Source organism: Lithobates pipiens, unplaced genomic scaffold (genome assembly GCF_037356315.1).
Source record: "Lithobates pipiens isolate NorthernLeopardFrog02 unplaced genomic scaffold, aLitPip1_a1.2 Scaffold_35, whole genome shotgun sequence".
Classification (NCBI taxonomy): Eukaryota; Metazoa; Chordata; class Amphibia; order Anura; family Ranidae; genus Lithobates; species Lithobates pipiens.
Window position 1 is genome coordinate 17,412,598 of NW_027507811.1, and position 24,048 is coordinate 17,436,645.

Below are 24,048 nucleotides of genomic sequence, written 5' to 3' on the forward strand. Positions count from 1 at the left end.
TTCACAGAATTCCTTTGTTGAGCGCTAATAGGTTTCCCTGGGCGCGCGTTGGCGCAAACGGACGCACGCGGGTGCGAGCAGGTACGAACGGGTGCACGCGGGTGCGCGAGTTTGCGAACGTGCGTGCGCGGGGTCACGAACGGCTGCACGGTTTCACGTGGGCGCGCGCGGGCACGCCGTGCGACCGTTCTTGGCGCCCAGAGAGCTTCTTAAGGAATCCGTTCTAGTGCCCCGATGCTGTCCAGTCTACAGCGTTCCTGTGACTTACCTCTGCTAACCTGATTGTTCCTGCTCTGATCCACCCGGCCTGTTCCTGACTTCTCCTGCTTGCTGCCAGCCTTGACCCTCGGACTGTCTGACCACGCTTCTGCCTTCTCCTTTGTACTTCTGCTGCCCGCCCGTTGACGACCCGGTCCGTGTTTGACCCTGCTGTTTGCCTGTTGATCCAACCTACCATCACCTGCTTGGCACTTGTGCCCTCTGACCTCTAGAGTCCCTGTTCCCACTCTCAGGGGATCTCGAGCCAGAGGCTTACGAGAGGCCGCTCCCTGCACTCCGGGCTCCTTCCACCAGGTACGTGACACATGCCATTGTTGAACAGTGGTAGAAAAATTGACCTTTGGTGGTTGTGGTGCTGGTGCCACAACACTATAAGTCCTCTGTTACTCTGGGTGGGCACAGGAACGGGCCCTGCTGTGAAATATTATATCAAGAATTGTAATTACATGCCCCTGTTAAACAGGGGCTGAAAAATTGGGCTGCTGGCACTGGTGCTGGTGCCACGACACTGCAACCTCTCCCATATACTCTAGTTGTAGTGCAGGAATGAGCCCTGTTGCAAAGCATTGCATCAAAAATTGTAATTAAACGCCCCTGTTAAACAGGGGCTGAAAAATTGGGCTGGTGGCATCACCCAGAACCAAAAATGTTCTTCCAACATATCAGCGGAAGAGGATAGACAATCAACATAACAGGACAGTCACTCAGCATCAGCATAGGCAGTCTTGAAGGGATGTGATATTTAAAAAAAAAATTATTCGGTTACATCAGCTTCAGGTGCTTGGTAGCTGTGGGTGATCCAAGACTGATTCATCTTGATGAAGGTCAGTCGATCAACTGAGTCGGTGGACAGGCGCACCCTGTGATCGGTAACAAAGCCACCAGCAGCACTGAAGGTGCGTTCCCGAAAGAACGCTCGATGCAGGACAGGCCAGTAGCTCAATTGCATACTGTGCAAGCTCTGGCCAGTGATCCATCCTCAAGACCCAGTAAGCTAGAGGATTTTCAGTGGGAAAGGTGTCCAAGTCTGACCTTGCCCCTAGGTATTCCTGCACCATGTAAATCAGACGCTGGCGATGGTTGCTGGAACCGATCATACCTTGGGGCTGCAGACTAAAAAATTGTTTGAACACATCGGTCAGACGGCCACCTTCTCCACCGCTCCTTCTGACCGATGCCTCAGCAACACGTTGTCCAGGACCAGGAGTTTGTAACCTCCCAGTCTTTGGGAACGCGTTGCACAGACCTTTCTGCAAGGCCTCCCGGAGATGTCTCATCCTCTGCGATGGCAAGATAAGGTCGGCAACCTTACCCTTGTACCGTGGATCAAGGAGAGGGGCCAGCCACTAATGGTCCCTCTCCTTGATCCGGAGAATATGAGGATCCTTCTGCAGGCTTTGCAGGATCAGGGAGGCCATGCAGCGTAGGTTAGCTGAGGCATTCGGTCTGGAGTCCTCTGGGTCACTAAGGACAACATGATCTGCAGCTACCTCCTCCCAGCCACGTACAAGTCCACAGGTTTCTTGGGACTGTAAATCATCCCTACAAGACTGCTGCTGCTGAGTGCCAACCTCCACCTCCATGCTGACACAATCATCCTCCTCCTCCTCGTCCTCTTCCTGTGTGATGGGTGGGACAGCAGGAACACTGGCTGGATAAAGGGGGCCTTGAGAGGCAAGGAAGTCCTCCTCTTCCTGCCTCTGTTCTGCCTCAAGTGCCTTGTCCATTATTCCATGCAGCGTATGCTCCAACAGGTGGACAAGAGGTACAGTGTCACTGATGCATGCACTGTCACTGCTTACCATCCTTGTGGCCTCCTCAAACAGTGACAGGACAGTGCATGCATCCCTGATCATGCCCCACTGGCGTGGTGAGAAAAAACCGAGTTCCCCTGACCCTGTCCTGCTGCCGTAGTCGCACAGGTACTCATTGATGGCCCTTTGCTGCGTGTGCAGCCGCTGCAGCATGGCCAACGCTGAGTTCCACCTGGTGGGCATGTCACATATAAGGCGGTTCTTGGGCAGGTTCAACTCCTTTTGGAGCTCAGCCAGCCGAGCACAGGCATTAAATGATCGGCAGAAATGCACACAGACTTTCCTGGCCTGCTTCAGGACATCCTGAAAGCCTGGGTACCTGCCCAAGAACCGCTGCACCACAAGGTTAAGGACGTGAGCCACACAAGGCACATGGGTCAGTTGTCCCTGTCGGAGGGCGGAGAGGAGGTTGGTGCCATTGTCGCAAACCACCATTCCTGGCTTAAGCTGGCGTGGCATCAACCACCTCTTGGCCTGCCCCTGCAGAGCTGACAAAATATCTGCCCCAGTGTGGCTCCTGTCCCCCAAAAAACCAGCGCAAGCATGGCATTGTTTTGCCTGCGTACTTGCGTAGCACCGCTGGTTCTGAGGACAGAGCACTGGAAGAGGCCATGGAGGAAGAAGAAGAGGAGGGGGTGGAGGAGAGAGGTGTGTCACAACCAGTATTAGCATTTTGGAGGCGTGGTGGCGGAACAACCTCCAACACTACTGCACCTTGTCCTGCATCCTTCCCAGCTGCCAGAAGAGTGACCCAATGGGCCGTGAAAGACAGGTAACGTCCCTGTCCATGCTTGCTGGACCATGAGTCAGCGGTAATATGCACCTTACCACTGACCGCCCTGTCCAGCGTGGCAAGGACATTGCCTTCCACATGCCGGTAGAGAGCCGGAATCGCTTCCGTGAGAAAAAGTGGCGTTTGGAAACCTGCCACTGAGGAACCGCACATTGTACAAACTCACAGAAGGGGACCGAGTCTACCAACTGAAAAGGCAGCAGTTGAAATGCTAGCAATTTAGCCAAGCTAGCATTCAACCGCTGGGCATCTGGATGGCTGGGAGTAAACTTCTTTTGACGGTCCAGCAGCTGGGGCAGGGAAATTTGCCTGCTACGTGGGTGTACTGCTAGCAGAGTGCCCGGAAGCACTTGGCTGTGACACACCTAATTCTACACCTTCATTCCTCTCAGAGCAGGTTTCAGAGAGGACTGAAGGTCTAGTGGGGTTGGAGATCCCAGCTGATGAGGAGCAAGGAGAGGTCCGCTTTGTTCTTTGGTGTGGGTCTTTAAGGTACGCTTGCCAACGAGCTGCATTGCAGGTCAACATATGTCTGGTCAAGCATGTGGTGCCCAAGCGGCTGATGTTTTGGCCACGCGAGATACGCTTGAGACATATGTTGCAAATAGCAGCGGTGCGATCTGATGCACTCGTCTCAAAAAAGGCCCACACCAAAGAACTTTTAGAATAACGCGCAGAGGCAGCGCCCTGCACAGGCGGAGCTCTGCAGTGTGATTCAGTCGGTGTGCTGCCCCTAAGCTGGCCCCCGGAGGGCATCCTGCCTCATTGGACATGTGCCTCCTCCTCCTTCCTCCTACCAGGCACCCACATGGAGTCAGTGCCCTCATCATCCCCTCCCTCTTCATCGCTGGAGCAAACCTGGCAGTATGCTGCAGCTTGTGGGACATGACTGCCAGATTGCTGTCCTCCTTGAGCATCCCCTCTCTCTGCGCTCACGCTACTGCCTTCCTCTAGCTGAGTATCATCATCAGAGCCTACAAAACACTGGGCATCCTCCTGGAGCATGTACCCAACTCTGTGCTCAAAGAGTTCAGGAGAAGATAGGGAAGGAGTCACTGATGATGACATTGAGAGGAGGGAAGACGATGCGTTGGCAGCTGCTTTGCTAGTACCCTGAGCCTGGGTGAGAGAGGATGAGGAGGATGAAGAGGGCTTGGTCATCCACTCTACCAAGTCTTTGGCATGATGCGGCTCAACACGTCCAGCTGCCGAAAAGAAGGACAAGCGTGTCCCATGGCCACGTGCTGATGATGACGATGCACTGAATCCACGACCAGCACTGTTGTCTCTAGACACAGAGCCTGCTTGCCCTCTTTTATCGGCTCGCGCCTGTCTGCCTGTGGCCAATCATGGCTCTCCTCGCTGCCGGCACTGTGATTGGCCAAGCATGCGGGGTCACAGTGCATGCTTGGCCAATCATGAGCCAGCAATGCACTGTGATGGCGCAGTGCATTGCGGGCCGTGAGCGCCACACGAATTTGGCGCGAACGGCCCATAACAGTCGGTATTCGCCAAACGGGCGAACAGCCGATGTTTGAGTTGAATGTATGTTCGACGCGAACACAAAGCTCATCCCTACTAGGAACCAACTCAAATTATTCCAACGGCCTCTGCGGCAGTCAATAAGAAAATTGCCATTGAGAAGAATGAGGAAGAGAGAGAGGGGGGAGAGAGGGGGGAGATAGGGGAGAGAGAGAGAGGGGAGATAGGGGAGAGAGAGAGCGGGAGATAGAGGAGAGAGAGAGAAAAAGGAGGGGGAGAGAGAGGGGTATACAGGGAGATATACAGAGAGAGAGAGAGAGGAGTAAACAGGGAGATATACAGAGAGAGGGGTATACAGGGAGATATACAGAGAGAGGGGTATACAGGGAGATATACAGGGAGAAAGGTACAGAGAGGATATAATATAAAAGATGGAGGGAGGAGAGACCTTCAGGGTAATAACGTGTGATCTGTTTGCAGCTCCTCCTATTCACTGCACTTTCCCGTCCTCCATTTCCTGCTTCCTGGTCACATGTTTCCTGTGACATCACAGAGCAATCTACAGGATAGGAACTAGACGATACTCCTTGGTGAAGGGTGAGGAAGTAAAAAGAAAACATTGTTGGAACTGACAGCAGAGGAAGTAATAATATTAATTTATTTAGAAGGACACCAGGATCTCTACAAGGACGTCATGATGGACAATCAGCCGCCCCTCACATCACCGGGTAAGAGGAGACTTTATTGTAAAGGAGAGAGCAGTACGGAGGCTCCACCTAGATCCCCCATCATCTGATAAACACATAGAAACAATGTACAGTGGTGTGAAAAAGTGTTTGCCCCCTTCCTCATTTCCTGTTCCTTTGCATGTTTGTCACACTTAAGTGTTTCGGAACATCAAACCAATTTAAACAATAGTCAAGGACAACACAAGTAAACACAAAATGCAATTTGTAAATGAAGGTGTTTATTATTAAAGGTGAAAAAAAATCCAAACCATCATGGCCCTGTGTGAAAAAGTGATTGCCCCCTAAACCTAATAACTGGTTGGGCCACCCTTAGCAGCAACAACTGCAACCAAGCGTTTGCGATAACGTGCAATGAGGCTTTTACAGCGTCCTGGAGGAATTTTGGCCCACTCATCTTTGCAGAATTGTCCTAATTCAGTTACATTAGAGGGTTTTTGAGCATGAACGGCCTTTTTAAGGTCATACCACAACATCTCAATAGGATTCAGGTCAGGACTTTGGCTAGGCCACTCCAAAGTCTTCATTTTGTTTTTCTTCAGCCATTCGGTGGTGGACTTGCTGGTGTGTTTAGGATCATTGTCCTGCTGCAGAACCCAAGTTCGTTTCAGCTTGAGTACACGAACAGATGGTCGGACATTCTCCTTCAGGATCTCTTGGTAGACAGCAGAATTCATAGTTCCTTTTATCACGGCAAGTCTTCCAGGTCCTGAAGCAGCAAAACAGCCCCAGACCATCACACTACCACCACCATATTTTACTGTTGGTATAATATTCTTTTTATGAAATGCAGTGTTCCTTCTACGCCAGATATACTTGGACACACACCTTCCAAAGAGTCCCACTTTTGTCTCATCGGTCCACAGAATGTTGTCCCAAAAGTCTTGGGGATCATCAAGATGTGTTGTGGAGAAATTGAGACGAGCTTTGATGTTCTTTTTGCTCAGCAGTGGTTTTCTCCTTGGAACTCTGCCATGCAGGCCATTTTTGCCCAGTCTTTTCCTGATGGTGGAGGCATGAACGCTGACCTTAACTGAGGCAAGTGAGGCCTGCAGTTCCTCGGACGTTGTTGTGGGGTCTTTTGTGACTTCTTGGATGAGTCGTCGCTGCGCTCTTGGGGTAATTTTGGGTGGCCGGCCACTCCTGGGAAGGTTCACCACTGTTCCATGTCTTCGCCATTTGTGGATAATGGCTCTCACTGTGGTTCGCTGGATTCCCAAAGCTTTGGAAATGGCTTTATAACCCTTTCCAGACTGATAGATCTCAATTACGTTCTTTCTCAATTGTTCCTGAATTTCTTTGGGTCTCGGCATGATGTGTCGCTTTTAAGGATCTTCTGGTGGACCTTACTGTGTCAAGCAGCTCCTATTTAAGTGATGCCTTGATTGTGAACAGGTGTGGCAATAATCAGGTCTGGGTGTGGCTAGAGAAATTGAACTCAGGTGTGGACAACCACAGTTATAGTATGTTTTAACAAGGGGGGCAATCACTTTTTCACAAAGGGCCATGATGGTTTGGATTTTTTTCACCTTTAATAATAAACACCTTCATTTACAAATTGCATTTTGTGTTTACTTGTGTTGTCCTTGACTATTGTTTAAATTGGTTTGATGTTCCGAAACACTTAAGTGTGACAAACATGCAAAGGAACAGGAAATGAGGAAGGGGGCAAACACTTTTTCACACCACTGTATTCAGTCAGTGTGTGTGTTTCCTACAGATGGATCCAGTAATGGGAACCCACCAGAGAGATGTCCCCCTCCTCTGTATTCCCGGGATTCCACACAGGAAGGTCACACCATCCCCCACCATCATCAGGTAGGTGGGACTGAGCAATTAGAACTCAAATACATTGTAGAATTCTACGCTTCGAAATAGCATTCTTTTATTTCATCTCTTGTTTCCTTTTATAAATCTGTTTTATCATATTTGGGGTTTAGGGTGAACAACTGAAAGACATCAAAGTTGAGGTTAAAGTAGAAAAAGAAGAGAAGTCCGGGGATCAGCAGGCTATGGAGGAGGGAGATCCTCTGTATTCCCGGGATTCCATACAGGAAGATCACCCCATCCCTCACCATCATCAGGTAGATGGGGCTGAATAATTACAACATAAAAGTATTCAAAGCTATGAGATGATATTTTTCTATTAAATCTCTTGCTCTATTTATATATTGTTCTTTCATCTTTGGGGTTTAGGGTGAGAGATTTCCCCCTCCTCTGTATTCCTGGGATTCCACACAGGAAGATCACACCATCCCCCACCATCATCAGGTAGGTGGGGCATCTAGACCTAAATATATATTCTAAGCCATGAGATGACGTTCTTCTGTGTAGTCTCTTGTTTTACTTCAACATCTGAAGTGCAGCCTTTGTTACCCCCCCCCCCCCCATCCCCATTTCTGAATGAATGAAATACTTATATAGCGCACAATGCAAACTGAATCGCCTCTAGTTTCTAGCTACTTTGAATGCCCTACATTTTTCACCCTCATTTTTATTTTTTAATATACATTCCTTTCCTCTGTGGGTCTTAAGCCCAGACACATCGCTGGTCCTCTTCATCCTTGTGTTCTTCCAATGGAGGGAACATACTGAATGACGTGTCATTTGTGTCCTTTATGTCTGCCTTGAGGTGACTTTAATAGATATTTTCTATTATTTTTGGTGAAGGGTGAAGAACGGATTAATATAAAATCTGAGGTTAAAGAAGAAGAAGTAGAGACGTATGTGGGGGGTGATCAGCCATTCACGGAGGAGGTCGGGATGATTATGAAAAGTGAACAGGAAGAGATTTCTCTACCTATCGACACAGGTAGGTAACAGACACTATGGAGAAAACAGGTCACAGTCTCATTTTACTTCTGAGTATAAGGATTGTAGATTAAGAAAAAATGGTAGATAATTGTAGCGCCGGCTCCTGAAGAACATGCGCTATGTGTTTTTTCTATTTAAAATTCCTAAGGCCACAGTTGGGTTTTAGGATCAATTATAACAAATTATGGTTTTAGTACCAGTCTATCTGGATTGCATTGGGTTCTACTTGGCCACAGATGTCGCTGTCACCACTGGCAAGTGTGAGAACGCAGTTTAGTGAGGTGTATTGAGTGCCATTCTTTCTTGTAAATGGAAAAAATTTGGAACCACCAGGGCTCTTACTAGAGCGGGCCACCAAACTGAGCGATCGGGGGAGAAGCGCCTTAGTCAGGGAGGTGACAAAGAACCCGATGGTCACTCTGACAGAGCTCCAGCGTTTCTCTGTGGAGAGAGGAGAACCTTCCAGAAGAACAACCATCTCTGCAGCACTCCACCAATCAGGCCAGGCCTGTATGGTAGAGTGGCCAGACGGAAGCCACTCCTCAGTAAACGGCACATGACAGCCCACGTGGTGTTTGCCAAAAGGCACCTTAAGGAGTTTCACCATGAGAAACAAAATGGTCTGATGAAACAAAGATTGAACTCTTTGGCCTAAATGGCAAGCGTCATGTCTGGAGGAAATCAGGCACCGCTCATCACCTGGCCAATACCATCCCTACAGTGAAGCATGGTGGTGGCAGCATCATGCGGTGGGGAGGTTTTTTAGTGGCAGGAACTGGGAGACTAGTCAGGATCGAGGGGAAGATGAATGTAGCAATGTACAGAGACATCCTTGATGAAAACCAGCTCCAGAGCGCTCTGGACCTCAGACCGGGATGAAGGTTCATCTTCCAACAGGACAACCACCCTAAGTACACAGCCAAGATAACAAAGGAGTGGCTACGAGACAACTCTGTGAATGTCCTTGAGTGGCCCAGCCAGAGCCCGGACTTGAACCCAACTGAATATCTCTGGAGAGATCTGAACATGGCTGTGCACAGACGCTCCCCATCCAACCTGATGGAGCTTGAGAGGTCCCACAAAGAAGAATGGGAGAAACTGCCCAAAAATATGTGGCAAGCTTGTAGAATCATACTCCAAGAGACTTGAGGCTGTTATTGGTACCAAAGGGGCTTCACCAAAGTATTGAGCAAAAGGCCGAGAGACTTATGTACATGGGATTTATTTTGTTGTTTATTTTTAGCAAATCTGCAAAGATTTCAAACAAATTTCTTTCACGTTGTCTTTACATTCCAGATACACTGTATGTGGACAGTGGCATAACTAGAACCCTCAGGGCCCCGATGCAAGAAACCATGGAGGGGCCCCCTGACCCCCGGACAGGGAACTTTCCTCAGAACCTGATGGCAGAACACCAGGGCCCGGTCACAAGTGGGTGGCTGTATATAAAGGAACCGATTTCTCCATTTGCCCCCCCCCCCCGCTTCTCCTCCTCTCCCTCCCACAGGCATTCAGCGGCTGCAGGAGGGAAATGGAGAGATGGGTTCCTCTATGTCGGTGTTTCTCAATCTATTTATAGTCAGGGCACTCTTGAAGTACACCCCTAGGTGAATGGGGCTGCACTGCAACCACCCTGCAACTGTGTGCATTGCATGCAGCTGCAGCATAGTGGTGATGCATGTAAGGGGTTAAAACAGGTGGTCAGTAGGCAACTGAATTCAAAGGAACAAATTCCTCTGAAAAGCGATGAAGAGCGTGGGTCGCTTTTCAGAGGAACAGTGTTATTTTGCTGGTACTATGAAAAAGTAAAAAAAAAAAAAAATAATCAGTTCTGATTGTACACATATAGGGGGTCAGGATTAAAAGCGCATACATAAAATGTGCATCTATACATGTAAACACACACACATAATACACACACATATAAAAACACACACATATATAAATATAAATGCACATATAAACAAGTTGTAGCTGGTGCTCAAAATTTATAGGGAGGCGCAAGCAAACTGAAATATTTAGAAAAAAAAAACATCAATTGCACCCACTGTGCCTATTAAATGCCACCACTTTGCCCATCAAACTCTGCCACTGTGCTATTAAATGCCACCACTGTGCCCATCAAACTCTGCCACTGTGCCATCAAATGCTGCCACTGTGGATCCCCCCCACCCACTCGCCGTCTGCCCGGCACTTGCCCTGTCTCGGGGGGGGGCAGCAGGTGATGACTACGAGTGGGGTCCTCCATGCGTCTCCTGCCGTCCTCATCTCCTGTCCTCTCCTCCTGATAGGCATCCATATGCTATGCATGATTCTATCCATTGGTCATAGAGGGGGCGGCGCCTTATGGATGCACCACCACTGATAAACACATGCACATACATACATACATGCACACTCACATACATGAACATACATACATACATGCACACACACATATATAAACACACATACAGTAGATAGTCTTATAAAAAAACAGCAGTCCTTTACCTTACCGCTTCCTGCCGGGTACTGCACTGTAGGGGGAGACAAAGAGCACAGCACACAAGTCTTTCACTTTAGGTTAGTACAGTGATGGCGAACCTTGGCACCCCAGATGTTTTGGAACTACATTTCCCATGATGCTCCACTACACTGCAGAGTGCATGAGCATCATGGGAAATGTAGTTCCAAAACATCTGGGGTGCCAAGGTTCCCCATCACTGGGTTAGTATGATGCGCTCCCTGCACAGTGCCGATTACAGTACGATCGGCTGACCAAAGTGACTTTTTTTTCTCTTGCTGACTCAGCTTGGAGTCCATATATGATCTGCAAACTCTTCATAATATAAAATCCGGCCAATCCGATGTAGTAACAATCCACTAACGCGTTTTGGATAATGAAGCCTCAGTCATAGCTGTTTATTATTATAGAATTAGCAGATGATATATGGACTCGGTGTAGGGTTGCCACCTTTTCTTCAAGCCAAACCCGAACACTTTCACGGCATACGTCAATTTTTTTGTATTACACTCTATAGGATTGTAAAATACCTGGGACACCTTTTTGGTTACCCAAAGAGAGTAGTAATGAGCTGTTCTATGGTGAACAGTGGCTGTGGCCAAATTGCATTAACGGGGGGAGGGTGGGGGGACTTAAAGGGGTATGGTTAAACAAAAGCATTTGTGTACCCAAAAAATATGATTTGATTAATAAAAGAAATGTCAGTTAAAATATGAAACTAGCCTACCTTAAAATTGGACACTGTCAGCCAGTAGGACAGTGGATGGTATCAGTAGAGCAGAGGACGGTGTCGGTAGGGCAGTGGACGGTGTCGGTAGGGCAGTGGACAGTGTCAGGAGAGCAGAGGACGGTGTCAGTAGAGCAGAGGACGGTGTCAGTAGAGCAGCAGACGGTGTCAGTAGAGCAGCGGACGGTGTCAGTAGAGCAGAGGACGGTGTCAGTAGAGCAGAGGACGGTGTCAGTAGAGCAGAGGACAGTGTCAGTAGAGCAGAGGACGGTGTCAGTAGAGCAGAGGACGGTGTTAGTAGGGCAGTGGATGGTGTCAGTAGGGCAGAGAACGGTGTCAGTGGGGCAGAGAATGGTGTCAGAAGGACAGTGGACGGTGTCAGAAGGACAGTGGACGGTGTCAGTAGGGCAGTGGACGGTGTCAGTAGGGCAGTGGACGGTCAGTAGGGCAGTGGACGGTCAGTAGGGCAGTGGACGGTGTCAGTAGGGCAGTGGACGGTGTCAGTAGGGCAGTGAATGGTGTCAGAAGGGCAGTGGACGGTGTCAGTAGGGCCGTGGAAAGTAACAGATTATATATCAGACAGTGCCTGTGCCCCCCCAATAGAGACCTCCATTACAGCGAGACAAAAAAACCCTTACCTTTCAGGAGCCGCTGCAAAGATGTGTCTGTGTGTGAACCTGTTAGGGGGCGGAGTCTGTAATACCATGCTTTCTCCTGCAAAAGAGTCCCTGGTTGCTAGGACACCAGTCCAGTGGCCCTCCATTCACTGTCTCTGGCGGCATCGGTGCTGGCAGCTGGGTGGGAGAAAGAGAGTGCACGGACAGTGCAGTGTGACCCGGCTGTAGGACATTAGCCCCACTGGAGCAGGGGAAGAAGGGAGGAGGTGCGTGCTGTTTGGGGGTAGCTGACAGAGGAGCAGGGGGGTCGACAGAGAGAAGGGGGGCTGAAAGAGAGGAGGGGGGCCGACAGAGAGGAGGGGGCCGACAGAGGAGGGGGGCCGACAGAGGAGGGGGGCCGACAGAGAGGAGGGGGGCCGACAGAGAGGAGGGGGGCTGAGAGGAAGGGGGCTGACAGAGAGGAAGGGGGCCGACAGAGAGGGAGGGGGCCGACAGAGGAGGGGAGCTGACTGAGAGGAAGGGGGCTGACAGAGGAGGAGGGCTGACAGAGGAGGGAGCTGACAGGGAGGAGGGGAGCTGACAGTAAGGAGGGGAGCTGACAGAGAGGAGGGGAGCTGACAGAGAGGAGGGAAGCCGACAGAGAGGAGGGAGGCTGAGAGAGAAGGGAGGCTGAGAGAGGAGGGGAGCTGACAGAGGAGAGGGGGCTGACAGAGGAGAGGGGGCTGACAGAGGAGACGGGGCTGACAGAGGAGAGGGGGCTGACAGAGAGGAAGCTGACAGAGAGGAAGGGGGCTGACAGAGAGGAAGGGGGCTGACAGAGAAGGGCTGACAGAGGAGGGGAGCTCACAGACAAGGGGGGTTGACAGAGACGAGGAGGGGAGCTGACAGAGAGTAGGGGGGCTGACAGAGGAGGGGAGCTGACAGAGAGGAGGGGGGCTGACAGAGAGGAGGGAGGGCTGACAGAGGGGGCTGACAGAGGAGAGGGGGCTGACAGAGGAGACGGGACTGACAGAGGGGGGCTGACAGAGGAGAAGGGACTGACAGAGGGGGGACTGACAGAGGAGAGGGGACTGACAGAGGAGGGGGGCTGACAGAGAAGAGGGGACCGACAGAAGAGGGGGACTGACAGAGGAGAGGGGACTGACAGAAGAGAGGGGACTGACAGAGGGGGGGGGGGCTGACAGAGAAGAGGGGACTGACAGAAGAGGGGGACTGACAGAGGAGAGGGGACTGACAGAAGAGGGGGGTTGACAGAGGAGAGGGGGGCTGACAGAGGAGGGGGGGCTGCCAGAGGAGACGGGACTGACAGAGGGGGGCTGACAGAGGAGAGGGGACTGACAGAGGAGAGGGGACTGACAGAGGGGGGGCTGACAGAGGAGGGGGGCTAACAGAGAAAAGGGGACTGACAGAAGAGGGGGGTTGACAGAGGAGAGGGGGGTTGACAGAGGAGAGGGGGGCTGACAGAGGAGGGGGCTGACGGGGGGCACTGACAAAGGGGGGGCTGACAGAGGAGAGGGAACTGATAAAGGGTCGGACTGACAGAGGAGGGGGCTGACAGAGGAGGGGGGCTGACAGAGGAGAGAGGACTGACAGAGGGGGGTTTTAGAGGAGAGGGGACTGACAGAGGGGGGCTGACAGAGGAGGGGGGCTGACAGAGGAGGGGGCTGGCAGAGGAGGGGGCTGACAGAGGAGAGGGCTGACAGAGGAGAGGGCTGACAGAGGAGAGGGGACTAATAGAGGGGGGGCTGACAGAGGAGGGGACTGACAGAGGAGGGGACCTTACAGGGGGGCTTACAGGGGAGAGGGGACTGACAGAGGGGGGCCGACAGAGAGGAGGGGGCCGACAGAGAGGAGGGGGGCCGACAGAGAGGAAGGGGGCCGAAAGTGGAGGGGGGCTGACAGAGAGGAGGGGGCTGACAGAGAGGAGGGGGGCTGACAGAGAGGAAGGGGGCTGACAGAGAGGAGGGGGGCTGACAGAGAGGAAGGGGGCTGACAGAGAGGAAGGGGGCTGACAGAGGAGGGGAGCTGACAGAGGAGGGGAGCTGACAGGGAGGAGGGGAGCTGACAGGGAGGAGGGGAGCTGACAGGGAGGAGGGGAGCTGACACGGAGGAGGGAGGCTGACAGAGGAGAGGGTGCTGACAGAGAGGAAGGGGGCTGACAGAGAGGAAGGGGGCTGACAGAGAGGACGGGGACTGACAGAGATGAGGGGGGCTGACAGAGATGAGGGGGGCTGACAGAGGAGGGGAACTGACAAAGAGGAGGGGGGCTGACAGAGGAGGGGAGCTGACAGAGAGGAGGGGGGCTGACAGAGGAGGGGGGCTGACAGAGGAGAGGGGAATGACAGAGGGGGGCTGACAGAGGAGAGGGGACTGACAGAGGAGAGGGGACTGACAGAAGAGAGGGGACTGACAGAGGGGGGGGGGCTGACAGAGAAGAGGGGACTGACAGAAGAGGGGGACTGACAGAGGAGAGGGGACTGACAGAAGAGGGGGGTTGACAGAGGAGAGGGGGGCTGACAGAGGAGGGGGGGCTGCCAGAGGAGACGGGACTGACAGAGGGGGGCTGACAGAGGAGAGGGGACTGACAGAGGAGAGGGGACTGACAGAGGGGGGGCTGACAGAGGAGGGGGGCTAACAGAGAAAAGGGGACTGACAGAAGAGGGGGGTTGACAGAGGAGAGGGGGGTTGACAGAGGAGAGGGGGGCTGACAGAGGAGGGGGCTGACGGGGGGCACTGACAAAGGGGGGGCTGACAGAGGAGAGGGAACTGATAAAGGGTCGGACTGACAGAGGAGGGGGCTGACAGAGGAGGGGGGCTGACAGAGGAGAGAGGACTGACAGAGGGGGGTTTTAGAGGAGAGGGGACTGACAGAGGGGGGCTGACAGAGGAGGGGGGCTGACAGAGGAGGGGGCTGGCAGAGGAGGGGGCTGACAGAGGAGAGGGCTGACAGAGGAGAGGGCTGACAGAGGAGAGGGGACTAATAGAGGGGGGGCTGACAGAGGAGGGGACTGACAGAGGAGGGGACCTTACAGGGGGGCTTACAGGGGAGAGGGGACTGACAGAGGGGGGCCGACAGAGAGGAGGGGGCCGACAGAGAGGAGGGGGGCCGACAGAGAGGAAGGGGGCCGAAAGTGGAGGGGGGCTGACAGAGAGGAGGGGGCTGACAGAGAGGAGGGGGGCTGACAGAGAGGAAGGGGGCTGACAGAGAGGAGGGGGGCTGACAGAGAGGAAGGGGGCTGACAGAGAGGAAGGGGGCTGACAGAGGAGGGGAGCTGACAGAGGAGGGGAGCTGACAGGGAGGAGGGGAGCTGACAGGGAGGAGGGGAGCTGACAGGGAGGAGGGGAGCTGACACGGAGGAGGGAGGCTGACAGAGGAGAGGGTGCTGACAGAGAGGAAGGGGGCTGACAGAGAGGAAGGGGGCTGACAGAGAGGACGGGGACTGACAGAGATGAGGGGGGCTGACAGAGATGAGGGGGGCTGACAGAGGAGGGGAACTGACAAAGAGGAGGGGGGCTGACAGAGGAGGGGAGCTGACAGAGAGGAGGGGGGCTGACAGAGGAGGGGGGCTGACAGAGGAGAGGGGAATGACAGAGGGGGGCTGACAGAGGAGAGGGGACTGACAGAGGAGGGGGCTGACAGAGGAGAGGGCTGACAAAGGAGAGGGGACTGATGGGGGGATTTACAGAGGAAAGGGGGCTGACAGAGGAGGGGGCTGACAGAGGAGGGGGCTGACAGAGGAGAGGTGACTGATGGGGGGGCTTACAGAGGGGAGGGGACTGACAGAGGGGGGGCTGACAGAGGGGGGGGGCTGACAGAGGAGAGGGGACTGACGGGGGCTTACAGAGGAGAGGGGACTGACAGAGGAGAGGGGACTGACAGGGGGGGCTGACAGAGGAGGGGGGCTGACAGAGGAGAGGGGACTGACAGAGGAGAGGGGACTGACAGAAGAGGGGGGTTGACAGAGGAGAGGGGACTGACAGAAGAGGGGGGTTGACAGAGGAGAGGGGGTTGACAGAGGAGAGGGGGCTGACAGAGGAGAGGGGGCTGACAGAGAGGAAGGGGGCTGACAGAGAGGAAGGGGGCTGACAGAGAAGGGCTGACAGAGGAGGGGAGCTCACAGACAAGGGGGGCTGACAGAGACGAGGAGGGGAGCTGACAGAGAGTAGGGGGGCTGACAGAGGAGGGGAGCTGACAGAGAGGAGGGGGGCTGACAGAGAGGAGGGAGGGCTGACAGAGGGGGCTGACAGAGGGGGCTGACAGAGGAGAGGGGGCTGACAGAGGAGAGGGGGCTGACAGAGGAGAGGGGGCTGACAGAGGGGGGCTGACAGAGGGGGGACTGACAGAGGGGGGACTGACAGAGGAGAGGGGGCTGACAGAGGAGAGGGGGCTGACAGAGGAGACGGGACTGACAGAGGGGGTCTGACAGAGGGGGGACTGACAGAGGAGAGGGGACTGACAAAGGAGGGGGGCTGACAGAGAAGAGGGGACCGACAGAAGAGGGGGACTGACAGAGGAGAGGGGACTGACAGAAGAGAGGGGACTGACAGAAGAGAGGGGACTGACAGAGGGGGGGGGGGCTGACAGAGGAGGGGGGCTGACAGAGAAGAGGGGACTGACAGAAGAGGGGGACTGACAGAGGAGAGGGGACTGACAGAAGAGGGGGGTTGACAGAGGAGAGGGGGGCTGACAGAGGAGGGGGGGCTGCCAGAGGAGACGGGACTGACAGAGGGGGGCTGACAGAGGAGAGGGGACTGACAGAGGAGAGGGGACTGACAGAGGAGAGGGGACTGACAGAGGGGGGGCTGACAGAGGAGGGGGGCTAACAAAGAAAAGGGGACTGACAGAAGAGGGGGGTTGACAGAGGAGAGGGGGGTTGACAGAGGAGAGGGGGGCTGACAGAGGAGGGGGCTGACGGGGGGGGGGCACTGACAAAGGGGGGGCTGACAGAGGAGAGGGAACTGATAAAGGGTCGGACTGACAGAGGAGGGGGCTGACAGAGGAGGGGGGCTGACAGAGGAGAGAGGACGGACAGAGGGGGGTTTTAGAGGAGAGGGGACTGACAGAGGGGGGCTGACAGAGGAGGGGGGCTGACAGAGGAGGGGGCTGGCAGAGGAGGGGGCTGACAGAGGAGAGGGCTGACAGAGGAGAGGGCTGACAGAGGAGAGGGGACTAATAGAGGGGGGCTGACAGAGGAGGGGACTGACAGAGGAGGGGACCTTACAGGGGGGCTTACAGGGGAGAGGGGACTGACAGAGGGGGGCTGACAGAGAGGAGGGGGCCGACAGAGAGGAGGGGGGCCGACAGAGAGGAGGGGGGCCGACAGAGAGGAAGGGGGCCGAAAGTGGAGGGGGGCTGACAGAGAGGAGGGGGGCTGACAGAGAGGAAGGGGGCTGACAGAGGAGGGGAGCTGACAGAGGAGGGGAGCTGACACGGAGGAGGGAGGCTGACAGAGGAGAGGGTGCTGACAGAGAGGAAGGGGGCTGACAGAGAGGAAGGGGGCTGACAGAGAGGAAGGGGCTGACAGAGATGAGGGGGGCTGACAGAGATGAGGGGGGCTGACAGAGATGAGGGGGGCTGACAGAGATGAGGGGAACTGACAAAGAGGAGGGGGGCTGACAGAGGAGGGGAGCTGACAGAGAGGAGGGGGGCTGACAGAGGAGGGGGGCTGACAGAGGAGAGGGGAATGACAGAGGGGGGCTGACAGAGGAGAGGGGACTGACAGAGAAGGGGGGCTGACAGAGAAGGGGGGCTGACAGAGGGTGGGGGCTGACAGAGGAGGGGTGACTGACAGAGGGGGGGTGACTGACAGAGGGGGGGTGACTGACAGGAGAGGGGACTGACAGAGGAGGGGGGGCTGACAGAGGAGGGGGGCTGACAGAGGAGAGGGGACTGACAGAAGAGGGGGACTGACAGAGGAGAGGGGACTGACAGAGGGGGGCTGACAGAGGAGGGGGCTGACAGGGGGGCGCTGACAAAGGGGGGGGGCTGACAGAGGAGAGGGGACTGATAAAGGGGGGACTGACAGAGGAGGGGGCTGACAGGGGGGGCTGACAGAGGAGAGGGGACTGACAGAGGGGGGGTTACAGAGGAGAGGGGGGCTGACAGAGGAGGGGGCTGACAGAGGAGGGGGCTTACAGAGGAGAGGGCTGACAGAGGAGAGGGGACTGATGGGGGGGTTTACAGAGGAAAGGGGGCTGACAGAGGAGGGGGCTGACAGAGGAGAGGGCTGACAAAGGAGAGGGAACTGATGGGGGGATTTACAGAGGAAAGGGGGCTGACAGAGGAGGGGGCTGACAGAGGAGGGGGCTGACAGAGGGGGGGGCTGACAGAGGGGGGGGCTGACAGAGGAGAGGGGACTGATGGGGGGGGGCTTACAGAGGGGAGGGGACTGACAGAGGGGGGGCTGACAGAGGGGGGGCTGACAGAGGAGAGGGGACTGACGGGGGCTTACAGAGGAGAGGGGACTGACAGAGGAGAGGGGACTGACAGGGGGGGGCTGACAGAGGAGGGGGGCTGACAGAGGAGAGGGGGCTGACAGAGGAGAGGGGACTGACAGAAGAGGGGGGTTGACAGAGGAGAGGGGACTGACAGAAGAGGGGGGTTGACAGAGGAGAGGGGACTGACAGAAGAGGGGGGTTGACAGAGGAGAGGGGGGTTGACAGAGGAGAGGGGGGCTGACAGAGGAGGGGGCTGACAGAGGAGGGGGCTGACAGGGGGGCACTGACAAATGGGTGGCTGACAGAGGAGAGGGGACTGATAAAGGGGGGACTGACAGAGGAGGGGGCTGACAGGGGGGGCTGACAGAGGAGGGGGGCTGACAGAGGAGAGAGGACTGACAGAGGGGGGTTATAGAGGAGAGGGGACTGACAGAGGGGGGCTAACAGAGGAGGGGGCTAACAGAGGAGGGGGCTGACAGAGGAGGGGGCTGACAGAGGAGGGGGCTGACAGAGGAGAGGGCTGACAGAGGAGAGGGGACTGACAGAGGGGGCTGACAGAGGAGGGGACTGACAGAGGGGGGGGGCCTTACGGGGGGCTTACAGAGGAGAGGGGACTGACAGAGGGGGGCTGACAGAGGAGGGGGCTGACAGAGGAGAGGGGACTGATGGGGGGGTTTACAGAGGAAAGGGGGCTGACAGAGGAGGGGGCTGACAGAGGGGGGGGGCTGACAGAGGGGGGGGACTGATGGGGGGGCTTACAGAGGAGAGGGGGCTGACAGAGGAGGGGGCTGACGGAGGGGGGGCTGACAGAGGGGGGGCTGACAGAGGAGAGGGGACTGACGGGGGCTTACAGAGGAGAGGGGACTGACAGAGGAGGGGCTGACAGGGGGGGCTGACAGAGGAGAGGGGACTGACAGAGGAGGGGGGCTGGCATGGTGCTGGGAGAAGAGAGCCACTGTGAGCTGCAGCATATAGGATTCATTAGCCTAGCGCTGCATTGACAGGAGCGAGTGGACCGGACCGGGACTGACTCACCACTGTCGCCATTCACCATTGGCAGTGAGACTGCCAAAAATCATTAGCCTTGCTGGAGCAGGGGAAGGAGGGGGGCCCGGGGGAGCGCGCTGCTTGCAGGAGAGAGAGCGCATTCAGAGCAGGCTGCATTTGCCGATCGGCACAGCCACACTTTTACGGGGGAAAGGTGCCTGAGGTGGGCGGAGGAGAACACTCACCAGTCACCACTGAAGCCCCACAGGACAGGGGGGCAGGTGCTATCATAGAGTGTACATCCAGTGACGGGGGTCGCGCTGCTGGAGGGACACGGGGTGGAGCGCAGTCTCAGCTACAGGAGGGGGGGGCTATGCTGTTGGTGGGCTGGAGGTATAATAAACCTCCCACACTGGCTGGAGCCTATGTTGCTGTGTCCGGGTTTCAAGAGGAGAGAAACCCGGGCACAGCTGTCAAAACCCGGATTGTCCGGGTCATTCCCGTACAGGTGGCAACCCTAACTCGGTGTGAAGACTTTTCTGGTTGATTTTGGAGGGAGAACAGGAGCCCAGCTGTGAGATCGGCATTTCCACTTATTCCACCGACGGGGAGGAGGAGCCAAAACTCCACTTATTTGTCATCTACTGAGATTTATTCTATTTTTTTTACTTCTTTCCAACAGATGGATGTGATGTCAGGAATTCCTCGGAGAGACGTCTTCTATTATCTGCTGATTGTAAGTCAGAAGATAATGTCATCACACAGGATCCTCCAGGAGGAAATCCAAATACACAAAATATACATCACAGACCTTCCTGTCCGGAGACATCAATGGATCCCTCTGATCAGGGGGAATCTTCTCATCAATCACATACTATGATTGGAAATATCCATGTAAGATCTCACACTGCAGATCCATCAACAGATCCTTCTAATCCCGAGGAAACTTCCTCACCCCATGAAGGAGATCACCGAGGTGACCATCTATTCTCATGTTCAGAGTGCGGAAAATCTTTCACTCGGAAAGGAGACCTTGTTAAACATCTTAAAATTCACATAGGCGAGCGTCCTTATTCATGTTCAGAGTGCGGGAAATCTTTCCCTGAAAAAGGAGACCTTGTTAGACATCAAAGAACTCACACAGGTGAGCGTCCTTACACATGTTTAGAGTGCGGGAAATCTTTCACTCAAAAAGGAAATTTTATTACACATCAGAGAATTCACACAGGTGAGTATCCTTATTCATGTTTAGAGTGCGGGAAATCTTTCATTCTGAAAGGAGACCTTCTTACACATCAGAGAATTCATACAGGTGAGTATCCTTATTCCTGTTCAGAGTGCGGGAAATCTTTCAATCATAAAGTACAGCTTGTTACACATGAGAGAATTCACACAGGTGAGCGCCCTTATTCATGTTCAGAGTGCAGTAAATCTTTCACTGGCAAAGCACACCTTGTTAAACATCTTAGGGTTCATAAAGGTGAGCGCCCTTATTCATGTTCAGAGTGCAGGAAATCTTTCCATGAAAAAGAACACCTTATTACACATCAGAGAATTCACACAGGTGAGCGTCCTTATTCATGTTCAGAGTGTGGGAAATCTTTCCATGAAAAAGGACCTCTTGTTAAACATCAGAGAGTTCACACAGGTGAGCGTCCTTATTCATGTTCAGAGTGTGGGAAATCCTTCACTCAAAAGGGAAATCTTGTTACACATCAGAAAATTCACACAGGTGAGTATGCTTATTCATGTATAGAGTGCGGGAAATCTTTCATTCAGAAAGGAGACCTTGTTAAACATCAGAGAATTCACACAGGTGAGCATCCTTATTCCTGTTCAGAGTGCGGGAAATCTTTCAATCATAAAGTACAGCTTGTTACACATGAGAGAATTCATACAGGTGAACAGCCTTATTCATGTTCAGAGTGCGGGAAATCTTTCACTAGGAAAGGAAACCTTTTACAACACCAGAGAATTCATAGGAGTGAGCTTCCTTATTGATGTTGTAGATCAGGGATCTCCACACTTCGGCCCTCCAGCTGTTGCAGAACTACACGTCCCATGAGGCATTGTAATACTCTGACATTCACAGACATGACTAGGCATGGTGGGAATTGTAGTTCCTGAACATCTGGAGGGTCATAGTATGAAGAGCTCTGTTGTAGACGAGTCAGCCTGGTGCAGGTTTAGGAGCGGGTTAATAGTAGAGGGCGGGTACTTGTTTATTAAGCAGCTGGTCAGAGAGGCTGGTGGATGTCTGTTCAATATTGAGTTGGCCCTCCCTTTGCAGCTATAACAGCTTCTACTCTTCTGGGAAGGCCGTCCACAAAGTTTAGGAGTGTCTATGGGAATGTTTGACCATTTCTTCCAGAAGAGCATTTGTGAGGTCAGGCACTGATGTTGGGCGAGAAGGCCTGGCTCGCGATCTCCACTCTAATTCATCCTAAAGTGTTCTATCGGGTTGAGGTCAGGACTCTGCACAGGCCAGTCAGTTCTTCCACCCCAAACTCGCTCATCCATGTCTTTATGGACCTTGCTTTGTCCACTGGTGTGTAGTCATGTTGGAACATGAAGGGGCCATCCCCAAACTGTTCCCAGAACGTTGGGAGCATGAAATTGTCCAAAAATGTTATTTCTTATGCTGATGTCTTACGGGTTTCCTTCACTGGAACTAAGGGTCCAAGCCCAACCCCTGAAAAACAACCAAACACCCCCTCCACCAAATGATTTGGACCAATGTACAAAGCAAGGTCTATAAAGACATGGATGAGCGAGTTTGGGATGGAGGAACTTGACTGGCCTGCACAGAGTCCTGACCTAATGGAACAGGTGCCTCCAAACTGTGGCCCTTTGCTAGCCTTTCTCCGGCCCTTGGGGGACTATTCCTCTCATTGACACCAACAATGGGGCACTATTTCTTCCACCAATAGCAATCATTGGATTCTATTTCGCCTACTAATAGGGGCAGTAGTCCTCCTCCTATTGACCACCAACCCGGAGGCCATATTTATTCTCACTGCAAATCCGGCCCCCCAATGTCTGTAGGACAATAAAACGGGACCTTTAAAAAGTTTGGAAACCCCCTGCATTAGATGATACAGCTGCACACAGGCAGGCTTAGCCCTGTCAAAGTGTCAGCCATGAACTCGGCTCGTCCTCAAAGCAACACTCACTCCCAGCCTGACTAGTATTTCTGCCTTTACCAATGTATAATCCCATGCTGACTCTGAGGCCAAATCACAATTCACCAGTTGAGGATCTGCAGTCAGGAAAGGGGCCAGTACATCCTCCCATTCTTTCTCAGGCAGACCTTCCCTTCGTCAGGGCTGGGCTTCTAGAAGCTCTTCTCAGTGCTCAAGGCTGCTCCGCTGTCGGTTAATTACCAGCCAATCATTGTTTCCTCAGTGGCTCGCCTGGTTACCATTTCCTGCCTCATCAGTCCAGCCTACAGCCAGCCCCGTCTGGCTTTTTATACTGCCTTGTTCATGTCTTTCGTGCCTTCGCCTCATTTAACATATCCTGAGTGCCTCTGCTGAGTTCCCGTTAAAGACTTTGCCCATCTGACGTCCCTTCTGGTTCCTGATCTTTGGCTTCCAACTACGCTGATCTCTGGCTTCCTGATTACTGGCTCGTCTGATTACCGGTTTTGGCTTCCTAACCCTGGCTTATGTTTTGACTATGTTCCTGATCTGTACTTTTTTTTTTCTATTACATTAAAGGTGTGATTTTTTTTTTTTTTCACGGTTAAAAGTTTTGCTTTATTATGGAAAAGACAAGTATGATACAACAAAGAGTCGTTGGTAATCGTCATAGTACATACAGGTTTGTGCATACATATTACAAACAAATGTATTTCTTGTTCTCATTGTTATCCATAGTATACATTACAACACACCTGATTCTCCTGAAGAAGCTTATTAAAGAAAAACATGTAGAGTGGTAGTGTGTGAATATGTCTTGAATACAACAAAAAATATTAACAAGGAATCATTTTTAAAATAATTTTTAGCATGTTTTATTGTTGTAATAAAATTATATAACATTTTATCTATATGTCAATTATATGAATTTTTCTGTAAAAAGTCTCCAGGCTTGTTCCTTCTCCCCATTTTCTTTTCTATACACTACCTTACATTGTAGCAAAGTGTCATTTCTTCAGTGTTGTCACATGAAAAAGATATAATAAAATATTTACAAAAATGTGAAGGGTGTACTCACTTTTGTAAGATACTGTATAATGAAATAAAATTTACATTTAGTATAAAAAAATAAAATTTGATGATCCACATGAAAATAAAAATGATTTGTGTATACCCATAATATCCATAATCAAAAAGCACAGAACCTCCCTGGACTCTGTACATTGTACATAATACAAACATGATAGATACAATAAACTTATTTTAACATAAATTTCCTTATAATAAATAGTGATGGCCGAACGGTTTGCGCGGCGGTCGTTTCGCGGCGAATTTCGGCAGTTTGCTGGCCCCTGTTTGGCGGACTATTGGCACCGTTTGCCCGGCGGACTTCTGTGTTTACTGTGTAAAAGAACTTTGACCTATGATGACACATCTATCATGGGGTACAGGACAGCCAATTGAGACATTACAGCACATGGACACTTGGACATTCCCCCTAACTTATAAACACACCCGATCCGGCGGCCATTTTACATTCTTTCGTATGTCACTATAGGGAGAGGTTGCTGTGTGGAGCAGGGAGAGATTACAGTGACCCAAATCGCTACACAAAAGTTCTTTTCAGGACTGGTATAGGTGTTAGGTGTAGTTCAGGATAGGCAGTGCAGTGCTAGTGATTGTTGCAGCAGCCTGAGTGTCTTTTGTC

The 24,048-nt window shown here is 52.8% G+C and overlaps 1 protein-coding gene across 1 annotated transcript in view; it reads left to right on the top strand.

The window, feature by feature from the left end:
- LOC143955566 (zinc finger MYM-type protein 1-like) overlaps nucleotides 1–23,406 on the top strand; it is an 89,094-nt gene extending 65,688 nt beyond the window's left edge. The window contains exon 9 of the mRNA XM_077465640.1: nucleotides 20,177–23,406. Within this exon, the coding sequence (XP_077321766.1) occupies nucleotides 20,177–21,201 (1,025 nt within the window). The 3' untranslated portion in view covers nucleotides 21,202–23,406. The remainder of the gene's footprint in view (nucleotides 1–20,176) is intronic.
- The last annotated feature ends 642 nt before the right edge of the window (nucleotides 23,407–24,048 follow it).